The sequence below is a fragment of the Camponotus floridanus genome, unplaced genomic scaffold, assembly GCF_003227725.1.
Source record: "Camponotus floridanus strain SB8 unplaced genomic scaffold, Cflo_v7.5 scaffold54, whole genome shotgun sequence".
Taxonomy (NCBI): domain Eukaryota; kingdom Metazoa; phylum Arthropoda; class Insecta; order Hymenoptera; family Formicidae; genus Camponotus; species Camponotus floridanus.
In genome coordinates, this window is record NW_020229703.1 from 709,197 (window position 1) to 730,109 (window position 20,913).

The following is a 20,913-nucleotide window of genomic DNA, read 5'->3' on the forward strand; positions in this document are numbered from 1 at the left end:
GATTGAGATGTTCGGACGTGTTATGCGCCCCTGAGTAATTGCCGAATACGAAGGGCGAAATACGTATTGTTCTTAGCGTGTCACTGAATTCCTGTCTATATGCGAGAGGCATGCCAATGATGCATGAATATATGATAATGGAGAGTACACGAGGTTGCATGAGCATGTTTTTAACAATAAGCATTAATCTAGACAGATGAACGAAATATGTAACTTGATATTAGAATTTAGATCAGAGAGGTCGTTCAGGTTTTAGCAGCGATAAATAAATTTAGCAATCCTTAATTAGAATAACGAAATCTCTTCTCTTCTCGTATAATTATCGTATAAGAAATTATGTGTGTCTTATATATCTACTATGTTAAATATACAGTATTTCTATAATTCGTCAAAAATATAACATATATTGTAACACGTAGAATACCCCGATATTAAACCAACAAGTTTACAAAAAATTGTACAAAAATCATCTAAAGAGCACCTATGTAAAATTCTTTATTGATATTCTCATCGAACATTTAATGTTAAATGCGACTGTCTGATCTCATTTACGTGTTCCGATTGCGTAACTTTGGAAGCGAATAATCTTAAGTTCCACTCGAGCTCTTACATGGCAGAGGAGACCAGCGCGTGCCATTTTATTCACGTCACCCGGTACGTCCCGTGAGCGTCACGCTAGAACGAGTAATCTCGTCCGAAACGTGCGTGTCACGCGGATCGGTTAATCGTTCGAATTCCGCGCACGCGGCTGCGCGGATGAGTGCGTTTCGCTGTACCGTCGAGCGTGCTGCGATGCCCGGAGTCGCGTCGCGCTCCCTGCCATAAATTCTAACATTTAACCCCGCCGCGTTATCGCGTTCTCGAGCGCTGCGCTCGAATTTTGCGCGATATCCCGAAATAAAATTACGTATAATAAACAATTGCGCTCGTACGTAATCGCGAATATGCGCAAACACTAGGAAGCCGAGTTCCAAAATTTTTTATCGCCATTATATATATATATATATATATATATATATATATATATATATATATATTTAACTCTACACAGTTTCTCCAGCAATTTAATTTGTTCTATAAATATAAGAATTTTATTGCAAAATTTTGCGCTCTCTTCTTTGTTTCTTTTCTTTGTTTTTATTATTGAATATTGCATAAAAATATAAATTGTGGAAATAAAGTTTAATCGGAGAGTCGCAGCGTTCGTAACGTCTATTCCCGAATTAACCCTTTCAAGAGAAACATGAATTGTAAGTTATTTATTTAAAAAAATATATTTTTTTAAATGTAATATCTTGGCGACATAAATTTTTAAAAATCACAAAAACTGGAAAAAAGAGTTTTTTTTTATTAAATTATGTATCTCAAATTATATATAAAAATTCTTTTAAATTCCTTCATTTCAAAAAGGAAAGATACAATTTCCTATAAATGAATAATGAAAATAAAAATCATTTTGAAAGGGTTAAAGTCATCGCAATAGAGCGCTTTAGAGCGAGAATAGAACGGAAAAGAGGATAAAAGAAAGAAATGATGCGGAAAAACTACGAAATAGTACACTAGCTTTTAGAAAAACGTAAAACTATGATAGCATAGGAAGGGCTTGGTATACAAGGCAAAAGGTCGCTCCGACAAAGTTGTCCTACAGTGCATCGCAATGGCTACAAGAATGGGAGAAAAGCAAAGCGGAACTTTTAATTAGCGAGTTTATCCATTTATTCTACACGCCGCTGAAAAAGGGAACAGCCGTACCTTAGGATCAGCCAGCTGGACAAAAGTCGAGAAAATAAAAACTTAGGAACGAGTCGCGCTATATAAGTGGGTGTTGGAGAGCGAAAAATAAAACGCGAGGGATGAGAAGGGATAAAGAGAGGGTGAGTTTCGAGAAGAAGGGGTTCTGAAGAGCCGCGGAGGAGATGGCGGGAAATAAACGAGGTGTGGTAGACTGGACCGAGCTCCCGATCCCACAATGCGCCACAATGGAGCGCCGACGATGGTTTTGCATATGAAAGAGGGCCGAGAATGGAGGGAAGCACCAAAGGCAGGGGATAGACAGGGGAGGAATAGGTGTACGTAACGCGATATTATATCGGACTAGAGAGGTTACCCTCTCTCGCTCTCACTCTCTCATCCCCAAATCTCTTTATGTCTATCTATCCGTCTGTTCCGCTACCCACCGCAGGTTCCTTCGCGGGTTCTCCCGTTATATCCTTAAAGGACCACGAAGATCAACGTAGGAGGAAAAGGCTGTAAAACGAAAGTACCCGGGAGAAAGAAACTGCATTAGGTAAAGAGAGCGTTTTTGCGTTAAGATAGAGACTCGTTTCCATATGAGGGCACGATGCGCCCTTTAAGTTCTCTTCATCGTCTCCCCATCTTTATTTCTCCCTGCTTTAAATCCTCCGGCTTTTTCATTGTACTGCAAATTTGTGATTGATTCCTGATTCGGGAAGACTTGGGCGCGAGGAGAAAAAACGGAGAGGGAAAATGATAGTTTTTGTACAAGATTTTCCTTTTTGCGAGCGCAGCAAAATCGCCCGGCTTTTGAGTTTTGACTTTCGGATGCGCGACTTAAAAGGAGCAACGTATTGTGCCGCGCTTTCGCTTCGTTGTCGCTAGTGCTTACGCGACCTTATCCCGTTCGCGTTGCTATGGATACGTTCTCCCGCTTCCAACCGATTTTGATATCGGGTATTTGCCAGGAGTCTCTGTCACAGGATTCTGTGAAATAAGGACTCCGTGAGGAAACTGTTTCCTAATCGATTTTGCTTGGCAATAACTGCCGGATAAATATCTTTTTCCTGCAGCTTCCTGTTTCAAATGCCATTGTCATACTAGTATTTTTCGCTTCTTCCTTCCACATGTCGATTATTTTTCATAAATGCGAAATACTTCATAGAATATTTAATATTTTCTTCTCTTCTGTTTTTTATTCGCTTCTCTATTATTTTCTAATTTTAAGAGACGATCTTAAATCGTATATCGCTTCGCGCATGTTTCCAATGCTCTCTTCTCCCTTTTACTTTCGGCCTACAACAATTAATCATCGAATGAATTGACGATAATATGGCATAAATGTTTAAGAGTTGCGAGCATCTATCGCCCGCCGTGACTTTTCCGCGCCCTCTTTTTCGAGAGGGTGGTTTGCCACCTCCGGAAGATCGCTGGGCGCACCAAAAGCGAGAATGGGGTCGCACTTATATATTCCGGCATAATATATTATAAGTGGAGGCACTCACAGGGCCGTCACTACCAAACACTCGCACCCTCTCGCATCCCAGACCATCCTTCCTCCCGCAACCGTCCCTCTTCATCTCTCCGCGTCCGCCCTCTATACACTCTGCTCGCGGGTTATCGATAAGAACCGCGGAACTCCTTTGTCGGTTGATAGATAGCCTTTCAGAGCGATGCGAGGTCAGATATTCGACATGGTACGGGTTCAATTTCATGCCAATAATATCTGTGCAGAGGGAGACGAATAGGGCAGAGAACAGGGGAGGGGAGGATGAATATTCGCGATATGCCACGATGCAGTTTCCTCCACCAGAATAGCTTCGACCAGGACGCAAGGCGGATTTATGACTAATACGTGTTAACCGGTCACACAATTGCGTTTTCTCTCTTTCTCTCTTTTTCCTTTTTCTCCGCCCTTTTTCCTTTTCTTCATTGATTCTAATCCGCAAAAAAAAAATGGGTTTAATTAATGGCGTATATCAGCGGCGAACTGCAATAACCGGTGAGAGTTCAATTTAGCGTTGATGATACGAAGGATCGCGAGCGAAAACGCGGTAACCCACATTCGGAATAGTCACGATAGTTACTTCCGAAGTAATATAACTTGCAGAACATTTACGGGAGCGTGAAGAACCTCTGATAAATTATATCAATACGCGAGAGAGGAATACGAACGACATATATTTCTTTAGTTGAGACGGTTATTTCCGTCCTTTTACTATTTTTATACCTTTAATATGAAGCTCGCTCGAGTTTGATGTAAACATAATGTTACATCCTGCGAGAGCTGAACTTTGGTACTAAACCGTTATCTTTCGCGACTATCTATCTTTATTTTTCTGAAAAGTTACGTTCTATGGGTTATCGTGCTCTTGCCCGCAGAATTCTTCATATTTACACAGCGGCGGACCATCGTGGCGCGCAACGGTACAGTTTTCCTGTCGAGGTATGCGACGGAAAAGCCGAAACAGATTTTGATAAAGAGAAGATTCTTTCATGGAATATACCGGCTTCTGATACCTGCCTTCGAGATGATGTATACGAATATTTCATTCATTCGCGAATAAAATACACGTCCCGTATTTATATCTCTTATTCTACGCACAGTCTGACAGAGGTACGTTATCTCGAAATCGGGTTCATATTTGATTTTGATCGTGATAGAAAGCGTAAGATTATATTTGCGAATATTTTAAAAATAACCAAAATATAGAGAAAATTAGACAAGCAGTAAAAAAAGTGATAGAGACTATAACACAATTTTTTAATTATGTCTAGTAAATTAACTCTTTCAATATTTATATCTAGCGTAATTAAAGTCAATCAAATATCATTTACAAATTTTTTTATCGGATTTTTTCATCTTAATTAAATAAAAAAAAGGATTGTAAAAATTGTAGGTGAAATTTAATATCGAAAGAGTTGATTAAAATATAAAATAGCGAAAACTATAAAAATCTAGCTCGAGATAGGCGAAATGTTTCACAAGACGCTGGATAGATTCGCGACGACACATTCATGAGAAAGGAATCGTTAATTGATGAGTTACGCATAGCGATGAGATTAGGCAGGCTTTGACAAGTACCGAATCAGCATGAAAAAATTCCGCTCTCTCTAAAAAATGGGTTTGTGAGGCCAGGTGGCATGGATCAAAGCGGACACCAAGGCGATCCTAGCGATTCATGAGCACGTGATCACAAACAACGCCCGTCTGTCGGTGACTCACAGCGATTACAACACGTGGACGTTAAACATTCGCGCAGCACGTCGAGAAGATCGCGGGATTTATATGTGCCAGGTCAACACGGATCCCATGAAGAGCCAGGTACGTAATATCCGCCCCGCATAAAAGATTAATCGTTGCCAAGTTTGTTTTGTAAAAAGGAATGAAACCTCATTCATCTTTTTAAGACCACATTTTGCAAGTACAAAAAAATAGATATTAATAATTCAAAATTATTACGAAATGATCGAGTAAACTAGAGAAAATATATTAAAGAATTTCTATAAATTTCGTAGAAATTACCTCGATTTTATTCATTTTTAATTACAATTTCAGACTCGAAATTCTCTATTTTAATTTGATTCGTGTTTTCTTGGCATATTTCGTGATACCTTTTTTTTCTATATATACATGCACGTGAATGCGTTACAATTTATTATCTTCACGCATTTGCAGAGCGCGTTTTTGGAAGTGGTAATACCACCAGACATAATCTCGGAAGAGACTTCGAATGACATGATGGTACCCGAGGGAGGTTCCGCCAAGCTGGTGTGCAAAGCGCGTGGTTATCCCAAACCTGATATCGTGTGGAAACGAGAAGACGGCACCGAAATCATTTCGCGGGCTAGCCTTACTGGCGGCAAGACAAAAAGTAAGGGACTCCAAGTTTTATTTCGCGCCAGTCAATCTCTTTCTTCTCTCTCGAGAACGATATACGTTATTCTCCGAACAGATTTTTTTTACCGAAAGCGCAATTGTCAGCACAATTAAAATTGATCTCGCCGAAATAGCCTGTATCCTCTACGAAATTTAATTGGCTACTTCTTTTTGAATTTTGTTACGAAATTTGATTTGAGAAACGACTTTCCATCTTTGATATACATATCATTTTTAATGCAAAATTCAAAGAAAACATCAAAATATATACTTATGTGATATATTTCCATTTTCCTTGGAAAGTTAGTTTCGATAATATCATATCTGGTAGTAATAACTTGCAATCGAAAATTGTCACTTCTGTAATAAACTACTTCAGAAATAGGTTTAACTTAATAACGGCAAATTTCCACGTGGACATTTCTGCGTCTGTGTGTATGAGTTTAAACTGTTAAGCCGATCAGATATTAACGTTGCACACTTTGATTATATGTAACGAGCTAACTTCTAAGGCCGTTCCTTGCGCTTGCATATTGCAGTACCTACTGCAGGAGGCGAAACGCTGACTTTGTCGAAAGTAACGAGGGGCGAGATGGGCGCCTACCTGTGCATCGCCAGCAACGGAGTACCCCCGTCAGTCAGCAAACGAATGATGCTGCACGTGCATTGTAAGTAATATACCTCTTACTACTTCATCGAGCACACGCGGGTTCGCTTCATGTCGCAAGGGAATGTTTTCATAGCACAAATTAGATAATCTTTTGTCAATTTTTTAATAAAATACGGATATCGCTGAAACGAGATTTGCTAAAACTTTCAAACGTTAATTTAAATCGTTGCTAAGTGAAAAATAACAGAGGGACGATCGCGCAATTTCTAGCGATAACTCAGCACAAAGGATACATTAAAATTTATAAAGTAAACATTGCGGACGCTTTGTAATAAATTATAAAACAAACTGCATAAAAATCTCGCGCGAGTGTTTTACCGATTAAAATTCATAAATCTATATAGCTTGTATGTTCATAATAAAATCTTATGTATTACATGTTTCATGAAATGTCAATGGCATAAATTATCAGTTAATCATTAATTTAAATGCTTACTTATTTATAATTGATTTATTTCTTACAGAATATTCATCAAAAAATGCGTAAATAAGTATATATAAATATTAAATATATAAAATATCTGATAAATCAAACCGATTACTGCAACATTTTAAATAACATTTTAACAAATTCGTATTTATTAATTATATTTATGATTATTAATTTATTTCGAAATTAATAACATAAATAAATATTTTATATACATTTTAAATCTCAATAATAATCAAGTATTTAACAAAATATAAACGTGCGTTAAATAAATAAATAAATAAATACGAATCATTTACAAAAGCAATCTCTTAAAACTTGCTACCATTAAAAGCTTTCATTAATGCTAGTGACTAATCACTAGTGTCAATCCTGCGAGAAACGGTCGTAAGATAAAAATAGAACGACCGTGTTCGCGAATAGTAGTCGAGATTTTTTTTACTAGCTGTATAACGTCACAATTTCTCGAGCTCCAGAATATTTCCTCGAGCAATCGCCCAAGAGGTGTAAACTCCGCGAACTGCCGGCAGTAGCCTTATCCGCACGAGACATACTTCTCGGTGTAAAACGAGGGACGTCTTGCAGAGGGGAATATAAGGCGTCGCGACAACGATGAAGAAAAGCGTCGGTTGTAGCCGACGAGATAGCCATCGTCACCTTCTCTTGCATAATTTCACTGTACCAAAGGCAGGGAGGGTCTTTCTTTAAAAAGGGAGATGGGGAATGACGAGGGCTATAGCTAAGAATGGGAAAGAGAGGAAAGAGCCAAAAGGGAGGAAAAGACCAAAGGTAAAATACTGCTTAAATAACAGCGCGTGACAGCGACAAGAGTGAAGGGAAGACTTTACAGAATGATGGAGAGTGTCGGGAAGGGGCGCGAGATAATAAAATTACACTTGCGACGATGGTACAACACATTCGCATTTATACCGCCGCCGTAAAAGAGAGACGGTTAGCGAGCAGACGATATATACGCAATAAAGTTACATTCAGATTGCGCGAAGAGGGTAAATGAAGACACTCGCTGTATTAAAGGAATGTTACAAATTCAATTTCTCGAGAATCATTATGAGACAAATTTAGTTATCTAAATTCTTCATAATATATAAAAATGTTGCTGTTTTAAGAGATAAAAAAAACCACACAAATATAATAATAAAATAAAATAAAATAAGAATAATAAAAATAAATAAATATACATTTCTCTTGCAGTTTGTAATAAAACAAAATTCAAATTCTGCAACGTAATGAAAATTTTATCGCGATAATGGAGACGATAACAAGAGGCATTTATTTAATTATTTAATTATTTATTATTTATGTGAAATCAAAACAACTATTGTAATTTCATCGGTTCCAATTTGCTGTGATTGTTGCAATCAATAATCAAGTGGAGATTTAAATATTTTACGCGAACGAGAAAAATTGGATTCAAAATAAATTCCCATACATCAAGAAACTTTAAACTCGTTAAAAGAGTGTAAAAGAGAGGCGAGCACGGCAAGAAGTAGCTTCATTGCTGGGGAAGCGTGGTGTGACGATAGCGAGTTAAGTCGCACGGTTACGACCAACCCAACCGTATCTTAAATCCTGGCGAGGGGAGGTAATTTTCCTCGTCGGAAATTGGATGTACCTATGTACGTAGCTATGGACGTACATGTACGCTCGTTGTGCACCGTCTCGCACCTGCCCTCAGGCATTCCGCGATAAGATCACGCGCGGAATAATCGAGTTTCATTGAAATACGTCGTAGATGAAGCCGCGTCCGCGAGCTATTGCCGCGAAATTCGCGCGACCAGCATGGGCCCATAGGTATTGTGGGATAACGCGAGGGGGTGGCAGTTCATTCGTGGAATATGGAACTGCTCGTGGCAGACGGCCGATTGCTTCAAACGATCGCGTGATACGAACGCCAAAGCGCCCGAGTTCCTTTGGAAGTCGGAAGAATGTTTGAAATCATCGGCGAATGCCATTCGCGATTACACGAACGTCGACTTTGTCATCGACAGATATTTCCAATATTTAATCATTTTTGTGTCGCTGATATATTGTTTTATTTATTTCATCTACCTTGACGCTTGCAATAAAATTTGGTGGTATTAATTATAAAAGCCCATCGTAAATCTTACATTTTATAGAAATATAATTGACTTCGCTTATGAAATGTAAATCTCTCTTTCTTATCACAATCACCGGCGAAATGTATTGATATGATTTATTAATGATAAATTAACAGCTCGAAACTCTTTCTCCCGCAAGCAAAATTGTAGTCGGAGCTCACTCGTCATCGGCATCCACGCGACAGAATGAAAGTTCCTTCCTAGTTAAGGACTCGGGAAAGACAGACCGAGCCCTGATCTAATCATTGCAAGATGTGACAAGCTGAACTTTACTCGGAAACTTTAAACACCTCGCCGTCCGTTCCGGTTTTAACTTAGTCCCAACATTTTAACTTCTCCGTTACATCTCCCGCGACTCTCTTCCTCTCTGTTCTACGTTTGCAACTTTTCCACGGAACTCGGACGCGTAATTACGCGTTAGATAAATATCGTTGTACACGGCAGGACGGGACCACTGAGAAAAGCAACGCAACACAATGCCGGAAATGCCGTAACGCTCGCAGAGTCTCGATACGGTGGTCTTAACACCGGTTCTTAACAAAGAACCATTACACCGGAGTAGCGCGAACGCCATAGAAAAGGATCGAGCTTTATCTTATCACCGCAGAAATACCGAGTCCTTTGCGCGTCCGCAAAGACGAGAGGAAGTCTTGCTTCTCTCGCGGATCGCGCGAATTTCCCATCCACCCGAAGCCGTATACGGGCTAAGTCGCCGTTCTGGTTGACCTGAAAATACAATAACAAGCTTCTCTAACGTTCGTAAGTTGACTTTATGTCGCGCTATTGGTTTCTTTTAAGTAGACTTGATATCGCCACGGTTACTATCTCGGGATTACACGCGTGCCGGCGTCTATTTTTGTCGTAATGACAAAAATATCGTTTAACGTGGATTGCGAAAAATAAAACTTGGACAATTATATCACTCTTATTACGGGTAACACTGCTCATCTATCTCATCGGTTCTTTATTAATCGTTTACTTAATAAGTAGTTTTATATACTAATATAAACTCCTGTAATTTTGCTACTCGTCAAAGTACTGAAGAGAAAATACGATATAGCGCATAATAAATTAAAAGCTACTAATTAAACAACTCAACTTCTCTTTGTCATGAAATATCTAATTTTTCTCTCTTAAAAAGTGATACAGATTTTATCTTAGTTTGACAGCAAAGATTTATCGCGAATGAATATTACTTTTTACGCATCATTCAACGCAGATTGCGAATCGATCTGGGAACTATCTATTTAAAGGGGATTTTGCGTGATATCGAGAATCGCACGTTGCGTAATGCATTAAATTATTACGCTGCATTAAATTGTTACACCGCATTAGATTGGAGTATGAACGCGACGAATGCAATTTCACGCCACAGACCGCATTATAAGTGCTTTGAGGACGGCTCGCTTCGCTTAATTAGCGGAGGCGCCGAAAGAAATTAGCCTACACCATACTTATTTGCAGGCTCAATTGTGCTTCGCGGTCGACCCTCTGGTAGGGCCCTTTGCTTCAGATCGATCGGTCGTCTATTTTGCGGCACAGATATCAGATATCGCTGCGACTTATTTGATTGATTTGATTCGAGCAGTTTATTTCAGCACCGCTATATTTATGAACGATACCGCATTGTGAACTTGCACACGTTACTGCATATTATGTACGTAAGCAGGATACTCTCCAAAATATTCTTCTAATTTGTACTGATAAACCTATATTACATAAATCTTCGAAATGCTTAATGATAGTAAAGTGGATATAAATAATAAAAGAAACGATCAAACTGATTTTTCTTTAACAGAAATTTAATTTAACGTTAAAATCAATATTGAAAGGGAGAATATTATGTTATTTATGTTTCCATATTTCATTAAAAAGAAAAGAGAATATTATGTTATTTATGTTTCCATATTTCATTAAAAAGAAAAGATTCAATGAATCCAAAAAATCTATGAAAACATGTACACATAGCCATTAAAAAAAATTTAATTTAATAAATAGGAGCTATACTTATCAGAAAAATCGATTCGATGTACGAGGACTTGGATTTTTATTCTTACAGATTTGACGACAGGCGATGATGTTGTTCGATAAACGGTCGGTGCACAGGGAGAATTTGCATCCCGTGCAACTGCTTGATGGCGAAATGTCCGACGCCGAAATGCGTATTTGTGTTTCGCCGAATTTCGCGTCCGCGGGTTCATTCACAATTAAGAGTAATGCAGAGCGATCTCGCTGTTTGTTATCCGAGCAAACGCGTCGCCTATCGTCACGTACCAGGCTAAACGTTACGCGAAGAATTCCCAGCGTGAATATTCATCACATACGCCGCGTGGCGCGAAATCGGTGCCGCTGCGAACGGATCGAAAGTTTGCGCGTAAATCTGCCGGAAAATCACGCGACGGATTTGGGAAACACGTCCGGCAAATCGAAACAATTAAAACACACTCTCTCTCTTTCCCCAGTCGCGGCCAGAAGGGATTCATAAATCAATTCTCGCGATATAACGCGCGCTTGTGCTCAGAGGCGAAAACGTGATTCAATTCGGCGCATAATTGTTCGCCGAGATAGTCCACGCGTTGAGATTAACGCGCGCCGAAGTGGCCCCCGTTATGTTTCGCGTTTTGATCACTCATCCCGCACTTTCTCTCCGCTCATCCGCGTTTTATGATATAACCATAATTGCTAATTATTCGTAATCGCCTCGCGATCGTTAATATCGCAATCGTATCTCTGGTGAACGCGCGGAAACAACTTTTCTGTGAAAATCGCAACGTGAAATTACCAGATTCTCATAACAGGATATCGATATGAGACCTGACTTATGGCTAACCTGCCGTCCGACGTCCTTTATATTCCTTTTTTCTCGTAAGAGTGTCGTCTCGGTAGTGCCTGGAATCTTCGGTGTGCACAAGCGCGGCGCGAATGCATATATTTCCCAAGCGGCCCTCCAGATAAAGAGTCGACTAAGAAGAGTCAACGAAGAAACGGCCAGTTTATCTGGCGCCATCATCTTAATTTTCTGTTACCACGTAATATCGCCACCCGCCTGTTAATATTGCCGATTTAATCTTTATTAAAGGTACGGCCTAATCTTACGAAACGTTAGCTTTTAATATAGAATCGTTAGACAAATCTTAAAACTTACTATGAATATAAAATAATCCATATTCTGAATTTGTATGCAAATGAATATTGTCTTTATATCGTCATCCCTGTTTTTCAAGATATCGTACGAGGGAAAAGATTGTGCCGATATATCTGGATATGTCTCTCAGACAACATAAGACCGAAAAAAAGCGAAAGCTTAAAGACGTCTTATCATCTTTAAACATCTTTAAGATGTTTTTTAATCTTTTCGTTCTAAGAGCTATCGTCTCTTAAATCGGTTCTTCTTTTATAAAAAATATATATATCTAAATATAAATATATATATATGCAAAGTTTTACGTGAAATATTTGTACATAAATTTTACTATAGAACAATTTAAATTCACTATTGATTCAAGATTATATAAAACGAATAAAAAATAACATTATATTATTTTTTCTGGTACATCATTATTTAAAAAATTAATTTTTTTACCTCGTTTGATATAATAAGATATGTCAATTTCATTATCAACAACTTTTATGATTAAATAGTACCGTAGAATATGATACATTCATATGTAGAGAAATTTCTCTTACGTTTGAAGTATGTCAGAAATGAGAGAGAGTTCAATGGGATACAGATTTTCATGGGAACAAAATTTAACATCGCGGTGGGGCTAAGTAGCCGCTGTAAAACCTACTGTAAGCGCTTTGTGACGACACAACATTGGCCGAGCTTCGGTCGGAAGAAGAAGTGCTCAGCGCGGTCGCCTGTTAAAACGTAAGCAGCTCACAGAAAGCTGCTTACGATATTCGAAACGAAAGGTAGCGAGACGTTATCAGGAGACAGAGAGAAATAGAGAGAAATAGAGAGAGAAAGAGAGAGAAAGAGAGATAAAGAGGAGGGAGAGGCAAAGAGTGTGCCCCTTTCTGCTCGCTTACTAAATGACAATCTGTCAGCGTGTTTCATTAGCGTAAAGTGCACGCAGCTCGCTAATGACGCATTCGCACAAAGAGACCACAATGTAACGGCGAGGTAAGGCGATTGAATTGCGCAAGTAGCGCGATACATCCGTTGTTCCCGTATCCCGAAATCTCTGCTTTGAAAGGAATCGGAAAAATATCCTTTGTAACGTTACGAGCGAGATGACGTTCAATTAGAGAAATTAGTTTCCAGAGAACCACACGTACGCGCGCTCAGACAGCACGGATGTGTCGGCAATATTGTTGTTGTCTGAGCCTGATCGGGTATATTGCGACTGATCGGTTATATTGCGACTGATCGAGTTGTTATGGATTGCAGTTCACCCGATGGTCCAGGTACCGAACCAGCTGGTCGGGGCTCCTATCGGAACTAACGTCACGTTGGTCTGTCACGTGGAAGCGTCACCTAAGGCCATTAATTACTGGACTCGAGAATCAGGTAATAGGACAGTGCAATCAGTACAGTTTCTTGTCGTTTGATTTACTTGAAAGGTCAATATCTTAGTTCAGTTCAATCAGTCGATACGGAATTATTTTAACTAACATTATATAATACTTTTCATGCAATTTTAAATAAAATATTAATTATCAAAATTTTATAAAAATTTATATAAATATGTACAAAAAATATTTACAAAATTTTGTAAAAATATGTACAAAAACGTGAAATTTTTTAACTTTGTTTTTTTACACATATTTATCCTATTTTTAATCATATAATTTAATTTCTCAAATGTCGTTTTGCAGACGAAATGATAATCAGCAACAGTAAGTACGCGATGTCCGAGATAAAAACATCCGTATACAGCGTGCAAATGCGACTAGTGATCATGAATCTGCAGAAGCACGATCTGGGTGGCTACAAGTGCATCTCGAAAAACTCCATCGGTGATGCCGAGGGAAACATCCGACTTTATGGTAAGTTTCGAGAAACACGGTTAACACAAGATCTATAAGAACAAAAAAATCTCCCTGCGAGTTAGAATTTACAAAGACTCTCGAAAAATTTCACTCAGATGCAAATCATTACATTTACAATATTAACAATTAGTATAAAAAATATATAAACTTAGATTTTAGAAGAGCAAACGGAAGATTCAATTTATTATTGAGTAATTGTAATCTATTTGAGTGATTAAAAAATTGACGCAAAGATATTGAAAATAAACCACAAATGATAAATGTTTAATTAAATAAAAATTAATTGAAGTTAAATTAACAATAAGTTAAATAAAAATTAATTTACAAAGAATACGTACGACTTAAAGTTTTCAAAAAAAAGTGAAAGTAAGTACTTTTCTGTAAAAGATCTGAAATAGCCCAGGATACTACGTATCTTAGCGCGGTCGCAGCTGCACGTATCTCGGCGGCGAAAAAGTATGGCGTATCACTGCGACATCGTCGTTTCTATTACACGCGCGATTTAATACGTCGCAATCTCGCAGGAACGATCGACGGCAACGATCTTCTCGCGCATTACGCAACACGATGGTATTTTTCTCGCCGTTCCGTAACGATATGTCGCCGCAAAAATGGCGGACGGTTAAATTTACATGTAGAATTAAGTGTTTGCTTGTTTCTGTATCGTTTGCTTCTATCGCGTAAAGAAATATTGAATTTGCGCGAATGCAATAACAACGTAAATCCCTTATAAAAATAGAAACGTTTTTATTAATTTTCTTTTCGTTATTTCTTTGCCATGAACATATGATTTAGTGTGATTTATGTGGCAAAGAGATGAAGGAAAAATAATTTAACAAAAAGCCCGCCGAGTGAATCCGAGCAGAAATATTTCACGCTTGTGTAATTTTTTTTAACGCCAACTCGTCGTTTTGGTAATCTCAGGAATTTATCTCGAAGAAACCGCACGCGACCGTCATTACAAGATATCGGTATTTGCAGAATTAAGTTCCTCCTCGAGTTTTATTATTTAAGATATCGGAGAGAGACCAGCGCCGGGAGACAGATCGGAATTTCCGCAGTTTCTTAGCCACGTTACCCCGTCGTAACCGTAAGTTATTTCGCGATGCAGATAATATTGTACTCTCTGTATAATATTTATGGAATTTTCCCTTCCATTGTGTGACCGCGAAATACCATCGTCGACCGCTGGCGTATATCCATGAAATACCTAAGTCAGTAATCTTTAAAGTACTTTACAATATTATCGGTTAAACGTGATTGCAAATCTACTCTCTTCTTCCCGAAGTCTGCTCTTAAAATTTTTTTATCGTTATATAATATTAACTTTAATATTAACATTCCACAAAAATCAAACAATTGAAATCGTAAGATATCATAAAATTTCTTTACAGATAATATCAATAAATTAATAATTAATAAATTAATTGATTGATTATTATTAAAAATTTACATATCAGAAGAATATCTTGAAAAAATTTAATATAAAATTTAATATAAAATTTATATCGCATCTTGTTATATAAGCTAATAGCGAACAAAAAAGATATACATTAGAGCGGTTGAAACTCGAATATCTCGTGTGATGTTGCGAGCGTAATAAGTCGTCATGAGTAGTGCCTCATAATTCTTCACGTTGATTGAACGTTACGATCCATTTACGACGTGTATGCTGACACCTCTTTACAACCGAAAAACGGACGAAAAAAAAAGACACATTTTTCGCGGACGACGCGATTCTCTTGCCGGTATGTCATCAACCGTAAGTGCGCTCATAACTTCCCGCTACTCTCTCACGATGTGCATCCTTATTTTTTTTCACGGTTTATTTATCGGATTCCATCACATAATTTTCCGCTTTATAGCGCGAGAAAAAACTCGGTAAAGCTGCGACCGCCCTACGAGGTTGCACTTAGTATAACATAGCGATCAAATGTAATCAATTCTTTCATTTATGCGTTAGAATGTTCTGTGATTTTTTATCCTTGGCGAGTAATTAACTGAGTTATAGAAAATGTAATTATTAAATTGCAAAAACTTGAAGCAAACGCGCTTTCTAGGACAAAAACACACATTAAAATACGTTCTAAATTAAGCGCAATGCGTTTTTAGTAATCTCTCTAAAATTATTGATCACATGATCCTTCGAATGAAAATATCATTTCTGAAAGAGTGACGGTTTGATGTTATTGCAAAATTAAATGAAATTAATATTTTATCTTTACGATTTTATTGTTTAATGATATATGCCAGATTTGATCGCTATTGATATACGTCGCGGATTATAGATAATATATGATACAGAAAATCGGTAAAATGATGTACTTAATAAATGTGACAGATACGATTCATTACACTCGATCTCGCGCTTTTAAATAAATGATGAAATAGATATTGATCGAATGACCGTAATATTGCAATATAGTATAGTACATACTCACGGAATTATTCTCTGTTTTTGGCATTAATGTTGATTATTCACAAAGGACGCGTATGCATGTGCTTTACTACTTTACAGTCTCATTCAATAAAAAATGTAATGCGTACATGTAATTTTCATTGCCTACTATTTTCAAAAACATACATTATGTATTCCTACGCGATACATTATGTATTCCTAAAAATTATAAAATAAATAATATTTCAGCATTTTTTAACGATTTCATTAGCAGAGCGCAACTTTTATATATTCTGTCTAAAAGTTATTTCATCAATACGAAAGAACCGAGTTATTGCGTTATCGTCGCATTACATGTCATGAGCTTTGCGTGTTATTGCAGCGAAGACTCTACGTCGCACGATCAGGGCAAAATTCCCGGCGAGTTATCGACGAGAAGCAAGCATAAAATTACGGATTCACACGCGGCTGCACAATCTCAATCTGCATCCTCGCATCCTGTGCGTCAAAATACCTCAACACGTATCATTAATGCATCAAAGAGCCTCAGGGAGGGAAAATAAATTGCTCTTCAAACTAAATCGCAGAAATAATGACGCAAAACTTCTGTCGCGCGATACTTTTTACGTAAGAAAAGTCTTCGGTTTACCTTTATCACTTAATCGTAACACGGATAAAATGACGTAACAAGTGGGACAAAGCCGGGTCCGATATTCGCGAGTTAACCACCCCCGCGGCTTGTGAGCGTGCAACCTTAATGACGGCAATTTTATCGCTGTCGTATAAAGGGCGGACGAGGAAGCGCGATGTTATCCCGGCATGCTCGAGCTTCTCGTTGAAGTCACGCGATCAGATAAGCTCGAAGGATTAACCGTTAAACCGCGGGTGTAAACGGGGCGCGAAGAGCAGGATAAAAAGATCGCGCGCTCGTCCACGTCGGGAAGGGAGAGAGAAAAGGATTCGGTAGATTTAAGGGCGCTACGTCGAAGGTGAGAATCAAAAGGCTACGCCGGAAGAAGAGCGGCATGTTGGCGCGTCATGTCGAGGATCAAAAGTCCGCGAAACAATATCTGAGCTTTCCATTCAGCCCCCGCCTGTCCCACCCCTTTCCCCTTCACGCCTCTCTTCTATCCGCACCGTGCCGGTTTTTCGTGTCCTCTTTTCCACCGCTCTTCCGGGGATGTTCTTGTCACAGATTGCGCGCGGTCGGGATTATGGATTTACCTTGATAAATGGCAACTCGATATCGGAATCGCGGCGTATCTCCGGGATGAAGATCGCGTTGCTTTAAATTATAAGAGAGTCTACGGATTTTGATTTCTCTCGCGTTATTATATAGAGAGGAATTTCCAATATTTCCAATTAACTCGCTTATCGTTTATTTTCATAATTCAAAAGATGATTCATAACGAATGTGTCCATTATAATTAACCGTCAGCGTACTTACATTATATAAATTTTACAAAGAGGTATATAATTTCAAAATTGTATCTTTTCAATAATTTGACGACGTTTAATAATTCGAGCGATCAAATGTGTACAATTCTCACAGTCATTTTGTTACAGCTTCTACGGCTTATCACGAGAGAGATTAAAAAATAATAATATCCTCGCCTTGTACAGGAAAGAAAAGCGGTATTATCGAAAGGAAGTATCAATGCTAGTGAGCAACTTTGAAAAATGTTGGGAATTTTCCGCAAGAATCGCTTGTGTTTCCAATAATGACTCCCTCTGGATCAGATAGAATATAAGTTGCGCGTCGCCCAAAAAAGCGCTGCGGAACAATAGCGAAGATCATCGGGCCGTCACGTCGCCGGTTAAAAGACCGTGAAACAATATCTAACGTGGCCGCCATCCTGGCGTTATCTCTCTTCTTGCTCTCCGCCATCCTGGCCCCGCGTACTCCCGTGTCTCGTATTAGTTATCGTTTATCAGCCAGCCAGACAAAACGCGCCGTCCGGAATTGGGTGAGCCATCTGTTGCCAGACATGATCGATAAAAGTCTGCCAAGTGTTATCAGTGCTAAACTGCTATTTCGACGGGCTGCCGCACGCGCGCACCACTCTTCTACTTCTTCTTATAGTTCTTCTAACCACCGGTCCACCGCAACCTGCCTCCTCGCTCGTAGCAGCTGTATACGGGGTGTCGCGGGAGATAAATTTTTATTTTCAAAGAATTGACGATCGTGGAATCAACTTTTTTATAAATAAAAGAATAAAAATTTTCAGAGGAACGTAATCGCGAAAATGTTTCGCATCGCGAGCGCGAGTAAAAAGGCTTTGCACGGCTTGAAATTCGAGAGTAATAAATGTAACTTTTTTATGCGCATCAAAGGTGAAATTTTTGCATCGAGAATTTACATCTACTCAGCGTATGAATTAAATTCATTAGCAATATTGCTAAGTGGAGTTGACCGAGAGCAAAAGGAAAATTAGGATGGAAATTGCGCCTCGCTACAGGATTCGAGCGCTCCCGTAATAACTAGCAATAGCTAGCAGAGAGATACCTAATTCAATGTCATTGAAACGCGATCTTGTCAATTAGCCCTGTGATTTTGGTATTTGGTAGCTTCGTCGAAGCTATATAATCAACATACGGGTTAAACGTTCTAACGTTACGAGAATTCGGTTACGCTAATTTAATTAGGATAATGAGATGCGCATTAATGTTTAATATTTATATAATCAAATCAAATAATATTATTATAATTAAATATTATATATATTTTTACGGAACATTTTTCAATCGAAATGCATTTTTCTACAAGGCTGAAATATAATTTATAAGAGTGATATATCTATAGGAAAAATTAATGAAGGCAATAATTATGGAGCTCTCAATAATGTTCAATGTAGATAGAATTTAATCACGTTGCGAGACAAGCATGTGTATCGGTGCATGTCGAATCAGTGCAGAAAATTAGCGTTACCTATATATATATATTTCCTAAAGAGCGAAGCTAACACGAAAAAGATAGCGGGGTGCTTCATATAAAATATATATCGTTGCCCTTCTTTCTTCTCCTGCAACTTTGCGTTATCCCCTATCACGTATCGACTTGCTCATCATTCGCTCGTTGAATTTCAATGTAACGTGCCGTGAATATTTAGTAATGTTGAAAAAATGCACCATATCCCAAAGAGAAAGTTACATTCACGCGAGAAATGTGGTAGAATGCGACATATAAAAATCTCACCTTGAAAAAAAAGGTTTTTTGAAAGCAAAGAAAAAAAAAGGAAGAAAGCAAATTGATATTTTTTTTCTCCATTTTGCACGCAACAAACTGCACACCTATCGCGATACAATTTCCAAAAAGGAAATCTCACTTTACTTTTATTCACCTCGCGTATATCGGGTGACGTGGAGCGTAAAAACATCGCGCGATATCCTCCATCCAGGTTCTGCACGTGCGGAGAAAAAAATGATATCTACTCGCGCCCGTATAGCCGACTACTGGGTTGGCCACAGTTGAAATAATGTTTCGACGATCGTGCCTTGAATTTAATAACGAAAGGAACTGCAAACTTGACACTCTCAATGCGCAGCGTAAATATCGATATCTCCAACATTTTCTACATCGACTCGGCAACTTGTAAAATCACTGTTTAATTCTTACGTTCACATAACCCTGTTTAAACGCAGCGACTTGTCTGCAAGACATTGAAGATTTAAAAAAATAAGAAAGACAGTTTTAAAGGAAATATCTAAACAGGATTATATTAATACATGATATATACCAGTTCTCCTTAAACAATGTAATGAATTTTAAAATGATATATTTTAAAATCCTAATAATTTCACAAAAATATAATTATTAAAAAAAAAAACTATTTTTCATGTTATACATCTATCATACAAGTGCATCTTTATCATGTTGTAGACATGGAGTTGCCTAAACATTCCAAAAAAACGGGTGACCGGCGATCGGAGGATGATGCGGGCGATTTGATCGTCGATCGCGATCACAGACTGAATCACGTGCATCAGGGCCCATTGAGGGAAACGGGATCTACGCTAGAACCGGCTTTCGACGAGGACGACAATTCGACATCCACCACGTCGAAACAGAACGCATCGCTCGTGATCATCGCCATCATCCTAGTCGCGCTGCATCATCTGCTCGCTTCGACGTAAGATAGACGGAATTTACTCTTACACACTCAAAATACGTTTATTACGAGCTCGATTCTCTAGCTTTAACTCTAAGAGAAATTGCGCGAGATTGCGGCGAAATAATCCGATCGAGTCGCGTTCTTGGCGATCCATGATTGCCGTCGACCAAATTTTGGCATCGATACTTCGTTGATACGTAATAGCCATAATATCTTATATGGAAATAATTATTATGCGCCACGTTGCTGAAGGATACTATTATAATACAACATTTGAAATAAGTTTGAAAGAAAATTCACTGAATCGAGCAAAAAGTTGCAGAACAGAAAGTTTCATATTATTATTATTATTAGAGAAAGTAAATCTTATATTTTGAAATATATTTTACTTATATATGAAATGATAATATGTTAAAATACATTCAATACAATGTACTTGGGAAATATAGCGAATTTATTTTTCTGTGGAAATTAGAAGACGAATTATGATATAAATTTGATTATTAATTTATTTTTCTGTGGAAATTAGAAGACGAATTATGATATAAATTTGATTATTAACCAAATGTAACAG

At 38.1% G+C, this 20,913-nt stretch overlaps 1 protein-coding gene across 4 annotated transcripts in view; it reads left to right on the forward strand.

Moving 5' to 3' along the window:
- Positions 1 to 20,913, forward strand: part of LOC105257368 (lachesin) — a 156,699-nt gene that overhangs the window by 107,724 nt on the left and 28,062 nt on the right. For all 4 annotated transcript variants that reach the window (XR_002192830.2, XM_011267942.3, XM_011267940.3 and 1 more), the window contains exons 4-9: positions 4,874 to 5,059; positions 5,414 to 5,609; positions 6,154 to 6,282; positions 13,228 to 13,347; positions 13,656 to 13,826; positions 20,108 to 20,357. Coding sequence is in view for 3 of the 4 variants with exons in the window: in XM_011267942.3 (XP_011266244.2) it covers positions 4,874 to 5,059; positions 5,414 to 5,609; positions 6,154 to 6,282; positions 13,228 to 13,347; positions 13,656 to 13,826; positions 20,108 to 20,357 (1,052 nt within the window). In the remaining variant the exon portion in view is untranslated. The remainder of the gene's footprint in view (positions 1 to 4,873; positions 5,060 to 5,413; positions 5,610 to 6,153; positions 6,283 to 13,227; positions 13,348 to 13,655; positions 13,827 to 20,107; positions 20,358 to 20,913) is intronic.